Below are 16470 nucleotides of genomic sequence, written 5' to 3'. Positions count from 1 at the left end.
ATACATTTATAGGACATTACACCCCATAAAAGCAGGATACACATTTTTCTCAAGTGCTCATGGATCATTCTCAAAGATAGACCATATGCTGGGTCACAAAGCAAGTCTCAACAAATTTAAAAAGATTGAAATCATACACAACACTTTCTCGGATCATAAAGGAATGAAGTTGGAAATTAATAATAGGCAGAGTGCCAGAAAATTCACAAATACGTGGAGGCTCAACAACACACTCTTAAACAACCAGTGGGTCAAGGAAGAAATCGCAATGAAATTAGTAAATATCTCGAGGTGAATGAAAACGAAAACACAACATATCAAAACCTATGGGACGCAGCAAAGGTAGTGCTAAGAGGGAAATTTATTGCACTAAATGCCTATATCAGAAAAGAAGAAAAGGCAAAAATGTACGAATTAACTGTCCATTTGGAAGAACTGGAGAAAGAACAGCAAACTAACTCCAAAGCAAGCAAAAGGAAAGAAATAACAAAGATTAGAGCAGAAATAAATGAAATTGAGAACATGAAAACAATACAGAAAATCAATAAGACAAGAAGTTGGTTCTATGAGAAAATCAATAAGATTGATGGGCCCTTAGCAAGATTGACAAAAAGAAGAAGAGAGAGGACACAAATAAATAAGATCAGAAATGGAAGAGGAAACATAACCACTGACCTCACAGAAATAAAGAGGTAATAACAGGATACTATGAACAACTTTATGCTAATAAATACAACAATGTAGATGAAATGGACAAGTTCCTAGAAAGGCATGAACAACCAACTTTGACTCAAGAAGAAATAGACGACTTCAGCAAACCAATCACAAGTAAAGAAATTGAATCAGTCATTCAAAAGCTTCCCCAAAAGAAAAGTCTAGGACCAGACGGCTTCACATGTGAATTCTACCAAACATTCCAGAAAAAATTAATACCAACTCTGCTCAAACTCTTCAAAAAAATCGAAGTGGAGGGAAAGCTACCTAATTCATTCTATGAAGCCAACATCACCCTCATACCAAAACCAGGCAAAGATATTACAAAAAAAGAAAACTACAGACCAATCTCTCTAATGAATATAGATGCAAAAATCCTCAACAAAATTCTAGCAAATCGAATCCAACAACAGATTAAAAGAATTATACATCATGACCAAGTAGGATTCATCCCAGGTATGCAAGGATGGTTCAACATAAGAAAATCAATTAATGTAATGCACCATATCAACAAATTAAAGCAGAAAAATCACATGATCATCTCAATTGATGCAGAGAAGGCATTTGACAAGATTCAACATCCTTTCCTGCTGAAAACACATCAAAAGATAGGAATACAAGGGAACTTCCTTAAAATGATAGAGGGAATATATGAAAAACCCACAACTAATATCATCCTCAATGGGGAAAAATTGAAAACTTTCCCCCTAAGATCAGGAACAAGACAAGGATGTCCACTATCACCACTGTTATTCAACATTGTGTTGGAGGTTCTAGCCAGAGCAATTAGACAAGAAAAAGAAATACAAGGCATCAAAATTGGAAAGGAAGAAGTAAAACTATCACTGTTTGCAGACGATATGATACTATACGTCGAAAACCCAGAAAAATCCACAACAAAACTACTAGAGCTAATAAATGAGTACAGCAAAGTAGCAGGTTACAAGATCAACAATCAAAAATCTGTAGCATTTCTATACACTAGCAATGAACAAGCGGAGGGGGAAATCAAGAAACGAATCCCATTTACAATTGCAACTAAAAGAATAAAATACCTAGGAATAAATTTAACTAAAGAGACAAAAAAACTATATAAAGAAAACTACAAAAAACTGCTAAAAGAAATCACAGAAGACCTAAATAGATGGAAGGGCATACCGTGTTCATGGATTGGAAGACTAAATATAGTTAAGATATCAATCCTACCTAAATTGATTTACAGATTCAATGCAATACCAATCAAAATCCCAACAACTTATTTTTCAGAAATAGAAAAACTAATAAGCAAATTTATCTGGAAGGGCAGAGTCCCCGAATTGCTAAAAGTATCTTGAGGGAAAAAAACAAAGCTGGAGGTCTCACACTGCCAGACTTTAAGGCATATTATGAAGCCACAGTGGTCAAAACAGCATGGTATTGGCATAAAGATAGATATATCGACCAATGGAATCAAATAGAGTGCTCAGATATAGACCCTCTCATCTATGGACATTTGATCTTTGATAAGGCAGTCAAGCCAACTCACCTGGGACAGAGCAGTCTCTTCAATAAATGGTGCCTAGAGAACTGGATATCCATATGCAAAAGAATGAAAGAAGACCCATCTCTCACACCCTATACAAAAGTTAACTCAAAATGGATCAAAGATCTAAACATTAGGTCTAAGACCATAGAACAGTTAGAGGAAAATGTAGGGAGATATCTTATGAATCTTACAATTGGAGTCGGTTTTATGGACCTTAAACCTAAAGCAAGAGCACTGAAGAAGGAAATAAATAAATGGGAGCTCCTCAAAATTAAACACTTTTGTGCATCAAAGAACTTCATCAAGAAAGTAGAAAGACAGCCTACACAATGGGAGACAATATTTGGAAATGACATATCAGATAAAGGTCTAGTATCCAGAATTTATAAAGAGATTGTTCAACTCAACAACAAAAAGACAGCCAACCCAATTACAAAATGGGAAAAAGACTTGAACAGACACCTCTCAGAAGAGGAAATACAAATGGCCAAAAGGCACATGAAGAGATGCTCAATGTCCCTGGCCATTAGAGAAATGCAAATCAAAACCACAATGAGATATCATCTCACACCCACCAGAATGGCCATTATCAACAAAACGGAAAATGACAAGTGCTGGAGAGGATGTGGAGAAAGAGGCACACTTATCCACTGTTGGTGGGAATGTCAAATGGTGCAACCACTGTGGAAGGCAGTTTGGTGGTTCCTCAAAAAACTGAATATAGAATTGCCATATGACCCAGCAATACCATTGCTAGGTATCTACTCAAAGGACTTAAGGGCAAAGACACAAACGGACATTTGCACACCAATGTTTATAGCAGCATTATTTACAATTGCAAAGAGATGGAAACAGCCAAAATGTCCATCACCAGACGAGTGGCTAAACAAACTGTGGTATATACATACGATGGAATATTATGCAGCTTTAAGGCAGAATAAACTTATGAAGCATGTAATAACATGGATGGACCTAGAGAACATTATGCTGAGTGAGGCTAGCCAAAAACTAAAGGACAAATACTGTATGGTCCCACTGATGTGAACTGACATTAGAGAATAAACTTGGAATATGTCATTGGTAACAGAGACCATCAGGAGTTAGAAACAGGGTAAGACAATGGGTAATTGGAGCTGAAGGGTTACCGACTGTGCAACAGAACTAGATACAAAAACTCAAAAATGGACAGCACAATACTATCTAATTGTAATGTAATTATGTTAAAACACTGAATGAAGCTGCATCTGAGCTATAGTTTTTTGTTTGTTTGTTTGTGTTTTTTGTTTTTTCCTTTTTTTATATTTTTTATTTTTTATTTTTATTATTATTTTTATTTTTTTCTCTATATTATCATTCTATATCTTTTTCTGTTATTTTGCTAGTTCTTTTCCTAAATCGATGCAAATGTACTAAGAAATGATGATCACACATCTATGTGATAATATTAAGAATTACTGATTGCATATGTAGAATGCAATGATTTCTAAATGTTGTGTTAGTTAATTTTTTTTAAATTAATAATAAAAAAAAGAAATTACTGGAGGGTTTTAAGAGTGGGGTTGAGGGATTCTTCGATAACATGTTCAGCTTTTCTATTTAAAAATCTCATTGTGACTGCAGTGTGGAGGACAGATTGGATGGCAGTTTCCAGTGAATATTCATGAGTGATCACATGGCTGTTGTTGTCTATGTAAGAAGCAGCCACTTGGAATAGATTAGGGGTAATGGGGATGGAAAAAAGTAGAAAGAGTTAAGAGCTATTTGAAGGAGATAAAAGTGAGAAGCTCATGTGTGAACTTTTGAGAAAGCAGATCCCCAGTTTATGGATGGAGGTGCCATTCTCTGGGATGGGGAATAAATCAAGGGACCTGATTTGGTCATGTTGAGGTTGAGGTTCATTTGAGACATATGAGAAAAGATGTTAAGTAGATAAGTAAATATACAAATCTGGAGCTCACACAAGAGATCTTAGCTTATGAATTTGTAATTCATCAACATTTAATTAGTAATTAAATCATTTGTGTAGATGAGATTGCCTAAGAATATAAGGGAAAAAGAAGAAGGTTTCATATAATCAACTAAAATGGGGGAAAAACAGGTCTTACTCCCCTTGCATGTATGAAAAGTCTGATTTTACCCTTAATCTCAGGACAACTCACTGGTTCCTAGGTCTGAGTACATAGAGAATAAGCATTCACTCATCATTTTTGTTCTGCCTTTAGGGAGTGATGACAACAATCTCAATTCCATCTTTTATGAGCACTTAACAAGGGCCCTCCAGGAATCCCTTTGTGGAGACTTGGTTCTTGGTCGTTGGGGTAACTACGGCTCTGGAGATTGCTTTATCTTGGCTTCAGACTACCTCAATGCCTTTGTTCACCTGATTGAGGTTGGGAACGGTCTCGTCACCTTTCAACTTCGTGGGCTGGAGTTCCGAGGTAAGACTCCCTTAATTGTGGGAATCGTTGGAAATCTCTTGAATTATCATGCAAAGCTTAAATAAGTAGCATCTATTACAAAAGGAAGAATTTAATGTCTGACCTATTGAGTAAGAATTAGGGAGCTTGCTACTACCTTCAACCATGTATTCTGATATAAATAAACCCCAGTCATCTGAGAAAATAATGAAATGAAGTACATAATCTGATGTAAACCTATGTTTTACTTTAATTTTGGGGAGGTGGGGGACAGTGCATGGGCTGGGGATTGAACCCAGGTCTCCCGCATGTAGGTGAGCATTCTACCACTGAACCGCCCATGCACTCTTATTCTGTGTTTTAGCAAAGCAGGTAGTTGGTTTCAATCCCTCTGGGAAAACTTTAACCAATAGGAGGTCAAAGCCCACTCAGACACATGGGCTTTGGCTGAAGCCAGCCAGAATCTGGTTCTGCCCATTACAGGTGGTGGTGTCTGTTGTGGGCAAAAAAGTTAGTATCTCTCAGCTTTTATTTTTCTTCTGTAAAGTGGTAATAATAATAATGAGAGTTTCTCATAAAGTTATTGTGTGATTTAAATGAGATAATGTATATGAAGATACTAAATGAATGCTCATTGTATTATGCTTATTGAGTATGTCTGTGTGCTAAAAGCTATGTTTTTTTGTTTAATCCCTTCATTCCATAAATGTTTTTTGAACACCTCCTCTGTATCAGGCAATGTTCTAATGCTGGAGATAAAAAGGGAACACGACAAGAAAAATTCTTACCCTGTCAAAGTTTATGTTTGATGAGAGATTAGAAAATAAACAAGCAAACAATGAGCAAACTAACTACTGACTATGAAGGCAGTAGGTAAGGCTCTATGGTAGAAACTAATCCCAGAGGGTGAGGGTAAAGAGAAGCTACACTTAGACGGGTAGTCAAGGAAGGCCTCTTTGAGGAGCTGCACTTAAGCCAAAGCCTAGAAGAGTAAGGTGACTGCCATGCAAAGAACAGGTGAAAACGTTCCAGGCATAGAAACGGAGTGACACTAAATGTGTGAGTCAGGAAGCAACATGGAACATTCTGAGATCTCAAAGAAGATTATTGTGTGTACACACAGCAAAGTGGCACAAGATAAGGCTGGGAAGCCAGGGTAAAGAGTTTGGATTTTATTTTTTGTATAATGGAGAATCATTTAGGGATTCTGGAAAGAATGACTGGCCTGATTTTTAATTTACATTTCAAAAGATCTTCCTGGTAGCTTTGTGGAGCATGTACTAGAGGGGAGCAAATGTGGAAGCAGGGAGACCATTTAAGAATTTATTGTAGTAATCCAAGCAAGAGATGACTGTGGAGAAAGAGAAATGTTGAGAGATTTGTAGGTAGAAACAACAGTACTAGATGTAGGGCATGAGAAAGAGGAGATTTCGGCAAGTTTCTAGGATGAGTGACGGGTGGACAGTCGTGCCATTTTTGGAAACAGGGAGACCTGGAAGAGGAGCAGGACTATTTGGTCTGGGTATGCGGTTGTTATCAAGAACTCCATTTTAAAATATCCATGATTTCTCCAAAAGAACAAATCAATTTGCTGGTTGGATGTATGAATCTCATATCATTCAGGAGATATTTACTTAGTATTTCTATATATCAAGCATGGGACTAGGTGCTATGAATTCAGAAGCAAAGGTCTCCCACCTTAAGGAGCTTAGAGCCTCACTGAAAAGACAAACGAGAAGTGAAGGATCACTGTAGAGTGAGCTGAGCCCTGTGATAGCACCGTGCATGGGCACCATGAGAACGCAGCGAAGGGCACTGAAATCAGATTGGGGTTTGAGTCAGCTGGGCAGAGAAGAAGCCATGGATAGCAGGGAGAGGAAGTAAGGGTCTTTCCCTACAGAGAGAATAGCAGGTATGAAGGCAAAGGGTATGAAATAGCCAGATGTCATCTCCAAGCAAGTAATTTGGAACGAAGTGGTCAGAAATTGCTAGAAAGGTAAGCGGGAATCAGACCATAGCTGTCCAGAAATTTAACATGACAAAGAAGACCTTATAGACAAGAACAAGTTGCCAGTATTTCACATCTCTAATATCTTCTCATATCTTTAAGAGGCTAATGTCTTTTAGGAAGAATTTCCAATTCTTTGGATAAGAATTTCTAACCACTAGCTTTGTAGATTTTTCCTTTCAATAATATACCTAAATAAATTCTCACAAAATGCTGTTTTTTTCTAGGGCAATATGTTCTTTGTTTTAGGTGTATCCTCTATGTCCTTGTGAGTAATAGGAATCCAATATTGGGAGCTAATTTGGACAGAGTCATTGGATGAGGGAGTGTAATTAGATTCTACAGAACAATTAGAGAAGCTGTGTTTCCCTTAAATTTTACAAACTGCCACATAATACCACAGAAGTATTATATATCTTCTGTGCAATCATTCTATGGACTTGGCTTCTCAATTTCTGAATCTCAACTATTTTGAAAGCTTTGCTGTTTTTCTTGAAATTTAAGAGAACAAATTTTAAAGCTAGCCTTATTGACTATAACTTATAGTTTATATCTCAAGTTCTATGAGGCTTATTGATTCTTTAGCAAACATAGTTAATGTTAACTCTAAAGGAGTCCAGAGTTCATTAGCTTCTAGAAGTTTGCTGTACTTCTATCTGCCAACTCCTCATCATGAGTGGATATTCTTCCTAATCCATCACCCTAAATGCTTTTTTCTTACCTTGTAACAATTACCCATTGTGGCCTAACAAACTACTGCAAAACATCATGGTTTACTACAATAATGATTTATTATTTCTAACTATCATGTGGGGTAGCTGGTAGTTCTTCTGCCATCTTACCAGCTACATTCAACTGGCAGACAAAATAGGCTGGATGGTGCAAGATGCCATGCCTGGGAATCTGGCTGCCAACCCTGGCACCTTGGTTTTCCCCATGCAGGTTCTCATCCTCTCATATGTTAGACTCGCCTTTCTTATAATCAGGTGGTTTCAGGGTTGCAAAAGGGTGAATGCAGACCTGCAAGTCTTCTTAAGGCCCAGCCTCTGGAGCGTACACCATGCTAGTTCTGACAAAATCTATTGGTCAGAGCCATTCACAGTGATAACTTGGATTCAGTGGGTATAAAACTAGACTCCATCACTTGTTTGGAAAAGTGACAAGGTGACATTACACAAGAGTATGGTTATAGGAAGGCATTATTCATTGGAGGCCAATATTGTAACAATGAACCAGTCACCTGAAATTTCATTGGATGAAATATGCAGGGAGACATAGTTCTATGACATAACTGACAGAGATATGTCATACACCAGATGGAGGCAGGTAAGACTGCTCAGGAGGGTCTTTCTGTTATTGCCAATTGATTTTCCTTCTTTCTGCCAACCATAGTAGAAATGTAACGTGACTGTAAGAATTACTTTGGCCAAACAATGATGTCTTGAGAAAAAAAATGCCAATGCCACTCTCTCGTACAGTACATTTTCTGTGACCTACTTCAATTGTAGTTTGGAACACAGAAATATTTAAAAAGCATATAGTTTGACAAAATCTAAATTATGCTTTTGTTGCAAGAAGAATCCAGTTGACCTAAAATGACTGTTTTGTTTTATATCTCTTTGTGGCCTATACTACAGTATTCCCAAGAAAGGTCTAGTTTTCTTTTGCCTACTTGTGTATTTTTCTAAGATTTCTCTTCAGCATTTCAATTCCCTGTTTTCCCCAACAGTGTGGTTTTTGGTCAAGTTAAATGTAGTTTAGCACACCCTGATACAGTAGAAGTATAGATACAATGGTTCTCCCTCCTAGATTTTTTCTGATGTCTACTAAAGCTATTAGTAGAAGCATGAGCTGTTCAAGTGGAGAGTTGGTGGGTAAAGAGAAGTGGATCAGAATAGAATCTGACTCTTTCTCAGGAAATGAAAAGTGCTCCACGGAAGAAGGCAACCTCCCAGTGGCCATAGGGTTAGAAGCCCACTTGTCTTTCACTGAAAGTGATACATCTGCTTTTACCAATAGAAGTTCTTTGATGCAGACTATAGAAATCAACTCTAACTAATCGATGCAGAAAAGGGATTTACTGGAAGATATTACACAGGGTACACAACTTGCTGAGAAGGCTGGAGAAGCAGGATATCAGACTACAGGCATTAAAATCACACTGCGGCACTGGTCATGGCTGGTAGACCCAGACACTGCCCTCACAGTCAACACTGAGACTCTGCACACTGCTGCTGCTACCACTGCTGCCTCTGTAAACTGGATGAATAGCTCCTGTGGCCTATTCCCTTCCAGAATGGGTTCCAAATGATCCTGCTTCTTTGTGTTACCAGCTCATTAGTCGGAGTCTGGAGTAGGTGCATCTGATTGAAAAAATCAAGATCACATGCTTCTTCTCTAGAAGAAAGAGAGGCTGAGAAAGAAAGTATCTGCCTTTGCAGTTTCTATGGTAGCAGATGTTCACTGTTATATGGATATATTGGTTAAAGTAATATTAGCTGTTATTAACAATTAATACCAAAATCTCCATGTCTGGCACTATAGACATTTCTTTTGCACTCACATGGAGTCTATCCTGTGGGACTGGTAGAGATGAGGGATGGTACAGCTCCACATTGTCAGGAACTCAGGCTAGCAGAGGCCCTGCCTTCCTTAGCACACACTGCCTCTGAGGTCACCCAGGCTTCATCAATACCAAGCTGGCAGGGAGTGGAGGATTCCATAGGAGGTTATTATGGGCCGGGCCTAAACCTGGGGTACATTGTTTCCTCCTACAGCCTATAGGTCAAAATTGACAGAGACATAAGAAAGGTTATGAGATGTTATCAAGCTGGGTACCCATGAATAAAAGTAAAAGAATTTGGTGAACAGTTTGTGGTGTCTGGCACAGGGGGTAATTTCCAAAATATATAATAAGGGTTTAGATCCTGAGCAGCCCAAAAGAATAATGAAAGTCCCTGGCACATCCTATTTAAATTGGCTGGTGCTGTAGTGAACGATGGATATAAATTCTTCATCAGAATTACAAGGGGGCCATATTTTTCTACTCCATTTCTTTTACCTCTCACATCCTGGGATCGAATAAGCTCTTTTCTTGTTAACATAAGGAAACAGGATTGTAGTGTACTTTCTGCTCTTGAATTTTATGAAGATTACTTGCATTTCCCTAACAAGAGAGCCTTTAAGGAAACCAACCTAGAATTGACAGATTAATCATCTGTCATTAATTGACAGATTAATCATCTGTCATTAATTGACAGATTAATCATCTGTCATTAATTGACAGATTAATGTGAATTTAAGTCAAGAGAGCAGATAATATACATTAGAAGGTGTGGTAGTTAGATTCAGATGTCAACTTGGCTAGGTGAAGGTGCTTAGTTCTATTGCTATGGACATGAGCCAATGGCCTGTGAACCTCTTCTGTTGTTGATTATATCTGCAGTCGGCTAGGAGGCATGCCTGCTGCAATGAATGATGTTTGATTTAGTTGGCTGGTGCTTAAATGAGAGACTCAACGTAGCACAGCCCAAGCAGCTCAGCATACCTCATCTCAGCACTTGCAGCTCAGCCCAGGCCTTTGGAGATACAGAAAGGAATCACCCCAGGGAAAGTTGTTGGAACCCAGAGGCCTGGAGAGAAGGCCAGCAGAGATCACCCTATGCCTTCCCATGTAAGAAAGAACCTCAGTTGAAAGTTAGCTGCCTTTCCTCTGAAGAACTATAAGTCAACTAAATAAATACTCTTTTACTGAAAGCAAATCCGACTGGTGTGTTGCATTCCAGCAGCTAGAAAACTAGAACAGAAGGTCAACAGTGTGAAGGACTTCAAGTTTTTTTCAAAAGAAATGTAGTCTGTTACATTATAAGTCCTATTTAACTATCATTCGAGAGGTGGACACAGAAGAATGGAAAAAGGAGAGTTGATTGTCTGTTCAGTCCATTCCTGTTCTCCTTTAGTCAGCCAGGTGACCTAGATCGATGGGTTAGCTTATTTCTATTAGAAAAGGAATATAATGAACAAGGAGTCACACTGCTATCAACATGGGGACCCAGGCAACTTGAAAATACCATCTGAACATTTGAAGAGCCAAGGACAGAAGCAAAAATAAAAAGGAATTGGAGGAAATCCTTTAGGAGAAGAATGTGAACTCCAAGCTAAGGATTCAAGAGAGAATGCCTTCATGCGAAGAGGACAACTACCCTCACAATGACCACAATCCCATCCCTTCCTACCATTTAAGTAAAGAGAAAAACAAAATAAAAGAGCAGCTAATCAGTGGTAGAGCCAAGGGACACCCACATGACTGTCTATCTCTTTACCAGAAAGACTTTCCTTTCTACCCTAGCACTTTGCCTTTTATAAATTTTCTAATTGTTTAGAAGAAAATTCTCTTTCATTCCTCCTTTTGGTATTTGTTTTAAATTTGTACCATAGTGTTTATTTGGTTTATTAAACACTGCATGTCTGTGCTATATTTTTCCATTTTTTATTTTGAAATACTCCAAACTTATAAGAAAGTTATGAAATAATATAAAACCCAGAGAACCCTAATATACCCCTCTTACCCAGATACCCAGATCCACCAATTTTAACATTTTCCCACATTTCCTGTGTTACCCTAGCTAGCTATCCATCATTCTATCAATCCATCTCTCTATCTGTATCTATCTGTCTATCAATTCATTTTCTGAACACTTGAAAGTAGGTTGTATACATCATGCTCCTTCAACACAACACTGCCATGTACACATCCTAAGAACAAAGATATTCAGTTAGGTAACCACCTTAAGTACAACTGTCAAGTTCAAGAAATTTAACAATTCCAATTTTTTTATATGTCCTGATAATGTGCCTTTGAGCCTTTACTTCTCCCTTGATAGACCCCATCCAAGATCATGTATTGCATTTAATTATCATTTTCTCTTTAATTGTTCATTCTTTTTTTTTTCAACTGTGGAACCATATATACAACAAAACTTTCCCATCTCAACCACTCCCAAACATGCCTTTCAGTGGGATTACTCATATTTACAACGTTGCGGTAGCCTCACCATCTTCCACTACTAAAATTTTCCCATCTCCACAAACAGAAATGCTACATTCATCCTGCAGTCACTTCTGGTAGATCTTGTTCCCTGCCCTGGCCACTGTTACCCTAATTTATGTCTCTATGAGCTTTCATATGCTCCAGTATTTTCTTTGTGATTTCCATGGGGCTTATATTTAACATCTTAAATCTATAACATTCAGGTTTGCTTAGATACCAACTTGACTTCAATGGTATATACAAATAATACCCTTATACCTTTCTGTGCACCCACCTTTATGTAGCTCTTTTCACAAATTGCCTGTTTTTATTTTATGAGTCCCAAACCACTGACTTATCATTACATTTTATGCACTTGTCTTTTTAAATCCAATAGGAAGTAAAAAGCGGTGTTATACACCAAAAATACCATAGTACTGACATTTATATTTACTACTGTCATCACCCTTACCAGAGATCTTTATTTCTTCATGCATTTCCATTTATTGTTTAGTGTTCTTTCCTTTCAACCTGCAGAACTCTCTTTAGCATCTTTTGTAGGGCTAATCCAGTGGTGATATACTCCCTCAGCTTTTATTGATCTGGGAATGTCTTCATTTCTCTCTCAATTTTGAAAGAGCTTTGCTGGATATAGAACTCTTGATTGGTAATTTTTTGCTTTCAGTACTTGCCCCCATGGTTTCTGATGACAAATCAACAATCTTATTGAGGTGCCCTTATATGTGACATGTTGCTTCTCTCTCGCAGCTTTCAGAATTCTGTCTTTATCTTTGGCATTCAATAGTTTACCCTGTGTTGCAGTATGGGTCTACTTGGGTTTATCCTGTTTAGAGCTCATTGAGCATCCTGGATATGTATATTCATTCATTTCATTAAATTGGGGGGCTTTTCAGACATTATTTATTTGAATATTCTCTCCTCCCCTTTCACTTTTCTCCTTCTGGGACCCCCACAGTGTATATTAATGTACTTGATGAGGTCCCACATGCTCCTTAGGCTCTGTTCACTTTTCTTCACTCTTTCTTCTTTCTGCTCCTCAGACTGAAGGATTGCAATTATCTTGTCTTTAAGTTCATTGATTCTTCTTCTGCCAGCTCCAGTCTGCTGCTGAATCCCTATAGAGAATTTTTTTTTATATCTGTTACTCTGGTCTTCAGCTCTGTTTGGTTTCTGTTCATAATTTCCACCTTTCTATTGCTATTTCTTTGTGTTCACCTCTCCTTTTCCTGATCTTCTTTAGTTCTTTGTCCATGTCTTCCTTTAACTTTCTGAGCATATTTAGGACCACTTTCTTAAAGTCTCCATCTGGTATGTCTCATATCTGGTATTCCTCACTGATGGTTTCTATTGATTTAAGTTTCTCCATTGCCAAGACTATCATTTCCTGTGCCCTTACATATAATCTTTTTTTTGAAATTAGGATATTTTGATATTCTAATATATTATTGTTGGAATTTAAACTCGTTAGACATCTGTTACTTAAGCTTGTATCCAGCTAGTGTTATAACAGAGCTTTCCTTCAACACAAGAAACTAACAAGAAGAAGAAGGAGGAGGAAGAGGAGGTGAGAGAGGAGGAGGAGGAGTAGGAGAGGGGCAGGAGGTGGGGGAAGGGAGGGTGGAGGGGAGGGAGAAAAGAAAACACCTTTCCCATTCTTTGCAGACTGACTTGTGAAAGTGTTCTGCTTCAGAACTTATTTATACATTGAGTTTAGCAAATAACTCAAGGCCAAAGTTGAGTTTTTTTTCCTTGGGTATGCACATCTGCCCCTAGGAATTTCCACTGAATGTACACAGATATAAATGCTTCTTTTCCCTAGGAAACAGCTTCCTCATAGCCCTGAGCACTGCACTGTATGTCCTAGGACAAGCAGTCCCTTGCCCCAGACAGCCACTGTATAGTTGCTCTCCCAGGTTTCTGTAGGAGGGTTTTGTGAGCTGCCTTCTATGCACTGGACATGTTCTGGGATGGCAAGCGTGCAATAAGTGTCCTGGTTCAGTCTCTCACCCACCACCAGACAGATTGGGCCAGACATGCAGGCTCTTAGTGTGTGTATAAGGGTTACTTCCTTCCTCTGGATCTGAGGCCAGAGACAAGCACTGAGTGTGTGGGCTGGCTCCACACCAAGCAAGTAAGGAATTGGAGTAGGAGCCTACCAGAAAGCCAAGAGATCCTACCACTTTTAAGTACTTTTCTTTGATCCTTTAACTGAAATCCTTTGTTTTCTGGAGCTTTGGGAAACATGTTTCTGCCAGTTCTTGCTGGTTGTTCAAAGCTTCTCTGGAGGGATAGAGCTCTGAAGCATCTCACTCTACCATCCTGATAACAGTGGGGTCTTATACAGTCTTTTAAAGGGTCCATATCTTTTCCCAAGTTTGAAAAACATCCCACTTCACACCAGTATATTTGATAGAATATCACAAGTGACTTGAACTCTCAAAGCCTCAATTTCTTCTCCAGAACTTCTATGTGATTTCTAAAGTTCCTTTCAATCTCTGGCAGCCCATCAATTCAGAAGAAGTTCCACCATATGATGTACTTGGAGCAAAGTTGAAATTCCCATGGTATATCATTTGAGTATAATTCCTTCCCAAGAAGGAGATGTTATTGGTTGATATCCCAGTGTCTGGGACCATGGCTGGTGTCAAAGGGGAAGTTGAGCAGCTGCTGAATTCCTGCTGATATAGTGCATGTAGAGGGAAATCCAACACACAAAGTATTAATCCATCAGCTCATGATTGAGATTCAGAGGGAAAACCATAGTGAAAAAATAGATTAGAAGAATTTCAGTCAAAAGGAAGAAGAGGGCTTGCTGTAAAGGTTAATGAAGGACAGAAACCCCAGGATGAGTCTAGGAGAATAGAGTTCATGTTAGTTCATCCATAGTACCAGGAAGTTTACCGATGGAAAATAGGAAAGAAGGTAGAACATATGGCACAGATGCAGGTTGAGGGTAGATGTTGGAAAATAGATGGAGTGGGTAACTATAGTATGAATGTTGGACAGTATGAGGAGTCCACTTGAAGTTGGTGATCATGATTTTAAAGTGAGACCTGTTCAGGTTACTGCTTTTTTTTTTCTCTAAGTCATCTTCTGCTTCATGGGTGCAGGCTTGGAATGGGCAGAGTCTGAGTTAACCAGGATTGTGGTTTAGCCAAGTGAGTATCCAGAAGTAAGATAAGACAAGGGAATTGAGAATATATACATCACCATGGAATTTAAGCTGAGTAAGGAGAGAAGTGAAACTATGAGAGAGAGGAGAAACAATACCTGGTAGTAGGACCGGTGAATTGTGGAACTGAAAGAATATAAGGATTGTGGAAGTCAAAATGTTGGAGGAAATGAGCTGGAAAGATAGGAGGTGGTTGCTTCAAGTAGAATGTTTGAAATCAATATTTATGGAGGGGATGTGGGGTTTGGAAGTCAAGGTCTAGTGTTATAGCCATGGAAATGAGTGGCTGAGGTTGAGTGAGAGTTGAGTTCATTGGAAGGGAGGAGGTCAGGGTCCAGGATATTGGAAGGAACATCTATAAAGATACTGAAATTCCCAATCCTGTCATCAGGAGGAATTTTGGAGAGAGTGACAGTGAGCCAGAGGCCAAATCTTCATGCAATTGAGTGTGAGTAACAGGAGAGGCAGTAGAAGATTGCAACAAGATGGGATAATGGAAATATAGTGAGAGAATGGCCCTGAAAGCATTAATGAGAAGCAAGAAAGACATATTCCTCATTTCCAGATGCAGTGAGAGGAGAATGTGAAAATAATCAGTCCCGCTGGGGAGAGGGCTGCCGGGGACAGTAAAGCTAGGTTTCTACTGAGCACCAAGGAGAAGAAGAGAACATTTGGAGAAGAGGCTGAGGATAGTTCATGAGTCCCAAAGGACACAGTGAAAAAATTTCAAGAGTGTTGTGAAGGTGTGGAGGTGGAATAGGGTGGGTTGTTAGTGAAGGTGGGTTCAGAAAATATAAAGCAGTGTGGAAATTAGACTGCAGGGAGTTCCTGGCTTCCTACTGCAAAAAACTTGAACTACTCTAGAGCAACTTCTCTCATGTGATGATGATGGTACAGATCCTCCAATGTAAGGCTGAGTCACATGCATAGAAAGTTTTGAGTCTGCCAAATGAAGTTTAGCTACGCATGTAGGTACATATGCAGATTTCATTCTCCTAATTAATACAGGGCTGCTACATTTTTATCACAACATGATCTGCTTTCCAGAATTCTTTTAGGGGAGGTCTTAGGAAATCTTAAAGAGTTACTTAATAAAGTAGGTACTTGAAAACCTCATAGAAAAACGATATCAGAAATTCATGTTATAATGTCAACATTTGCCTTTTAATGATGTCTATAAATACATTTTTATTTGTTAATTTATTCATCCCTCAATATTTCCTTGAGATGAATGATATTGCATTTGTACATATTTTCTACAATCCCATATGGCCAACTATTTTCAGTTTTTACTCTTATAGTGGTTCAAACTAGAAGCCATAATTGACATAGATTATTTTGTCCTTCTATTTAAAACAAAGTTGTGATGAAAATTATGTTTATTTTTAGGTGTTTGTATGTGCAGGTTTTGAGTCCCTGAGATCAGGAACTTTCCCATGGTGCTGGTATATGGCCACAGGGTGAGCATTGAGTAAATGTTTCCTGATAAAATAATAAATAATAATTTGACAACCAAAGCCAGTTTATTTTCAGTATCTTTGCAAAGCTTACATATTCAGTTCTTTATTTCTGCAGGATAGAAAA

The 16470-nt window shown here is 38.4% G+C and overlaps 1 protein-coding gene across 4 annotated transcripts in view; it reads left to right on the top strand.

The window, feature by feature from the left end:
- PCNX2 (pecanex 2) overlaps positions 1-16470 on the top strand; it is a 460152-nt gene that overhangs the window by 396570 nt on the left and 47112 nt on the right. For all 4 annotated transcript variants that reach the window (XM_077168355.1, XM_077168358.1, XM_077168357.1 and 1 more), the window contains one exon: positions 4462-4677. In XM_077168355.1, coding sequence (XP_077024470.1) covers positions 4462-4677 — 216 coding nt within the window. The remainder of the gene's footprint in view (positions 1-4461; positions 4678-16470) is intronic.

Source organism: Tamandua tetradactyla, chromosome 7 (assembly GCF_023851605.1).
Source record: "Tamandua tetradactyla isolate mTamTet1 chromosome 7, mTamTet1.pri, whole genome shotgun sequence".
NCBI classification, from domain to species: Eukaryota; Metazoa; Chordata; class Mammalia; order Pilosa; family Myrmecophagidae; genus Tamandua; species Tamandua tetradactyla.
This window is presented reverse-complemented; position numbering and strand designations above follow the sequence as displayed.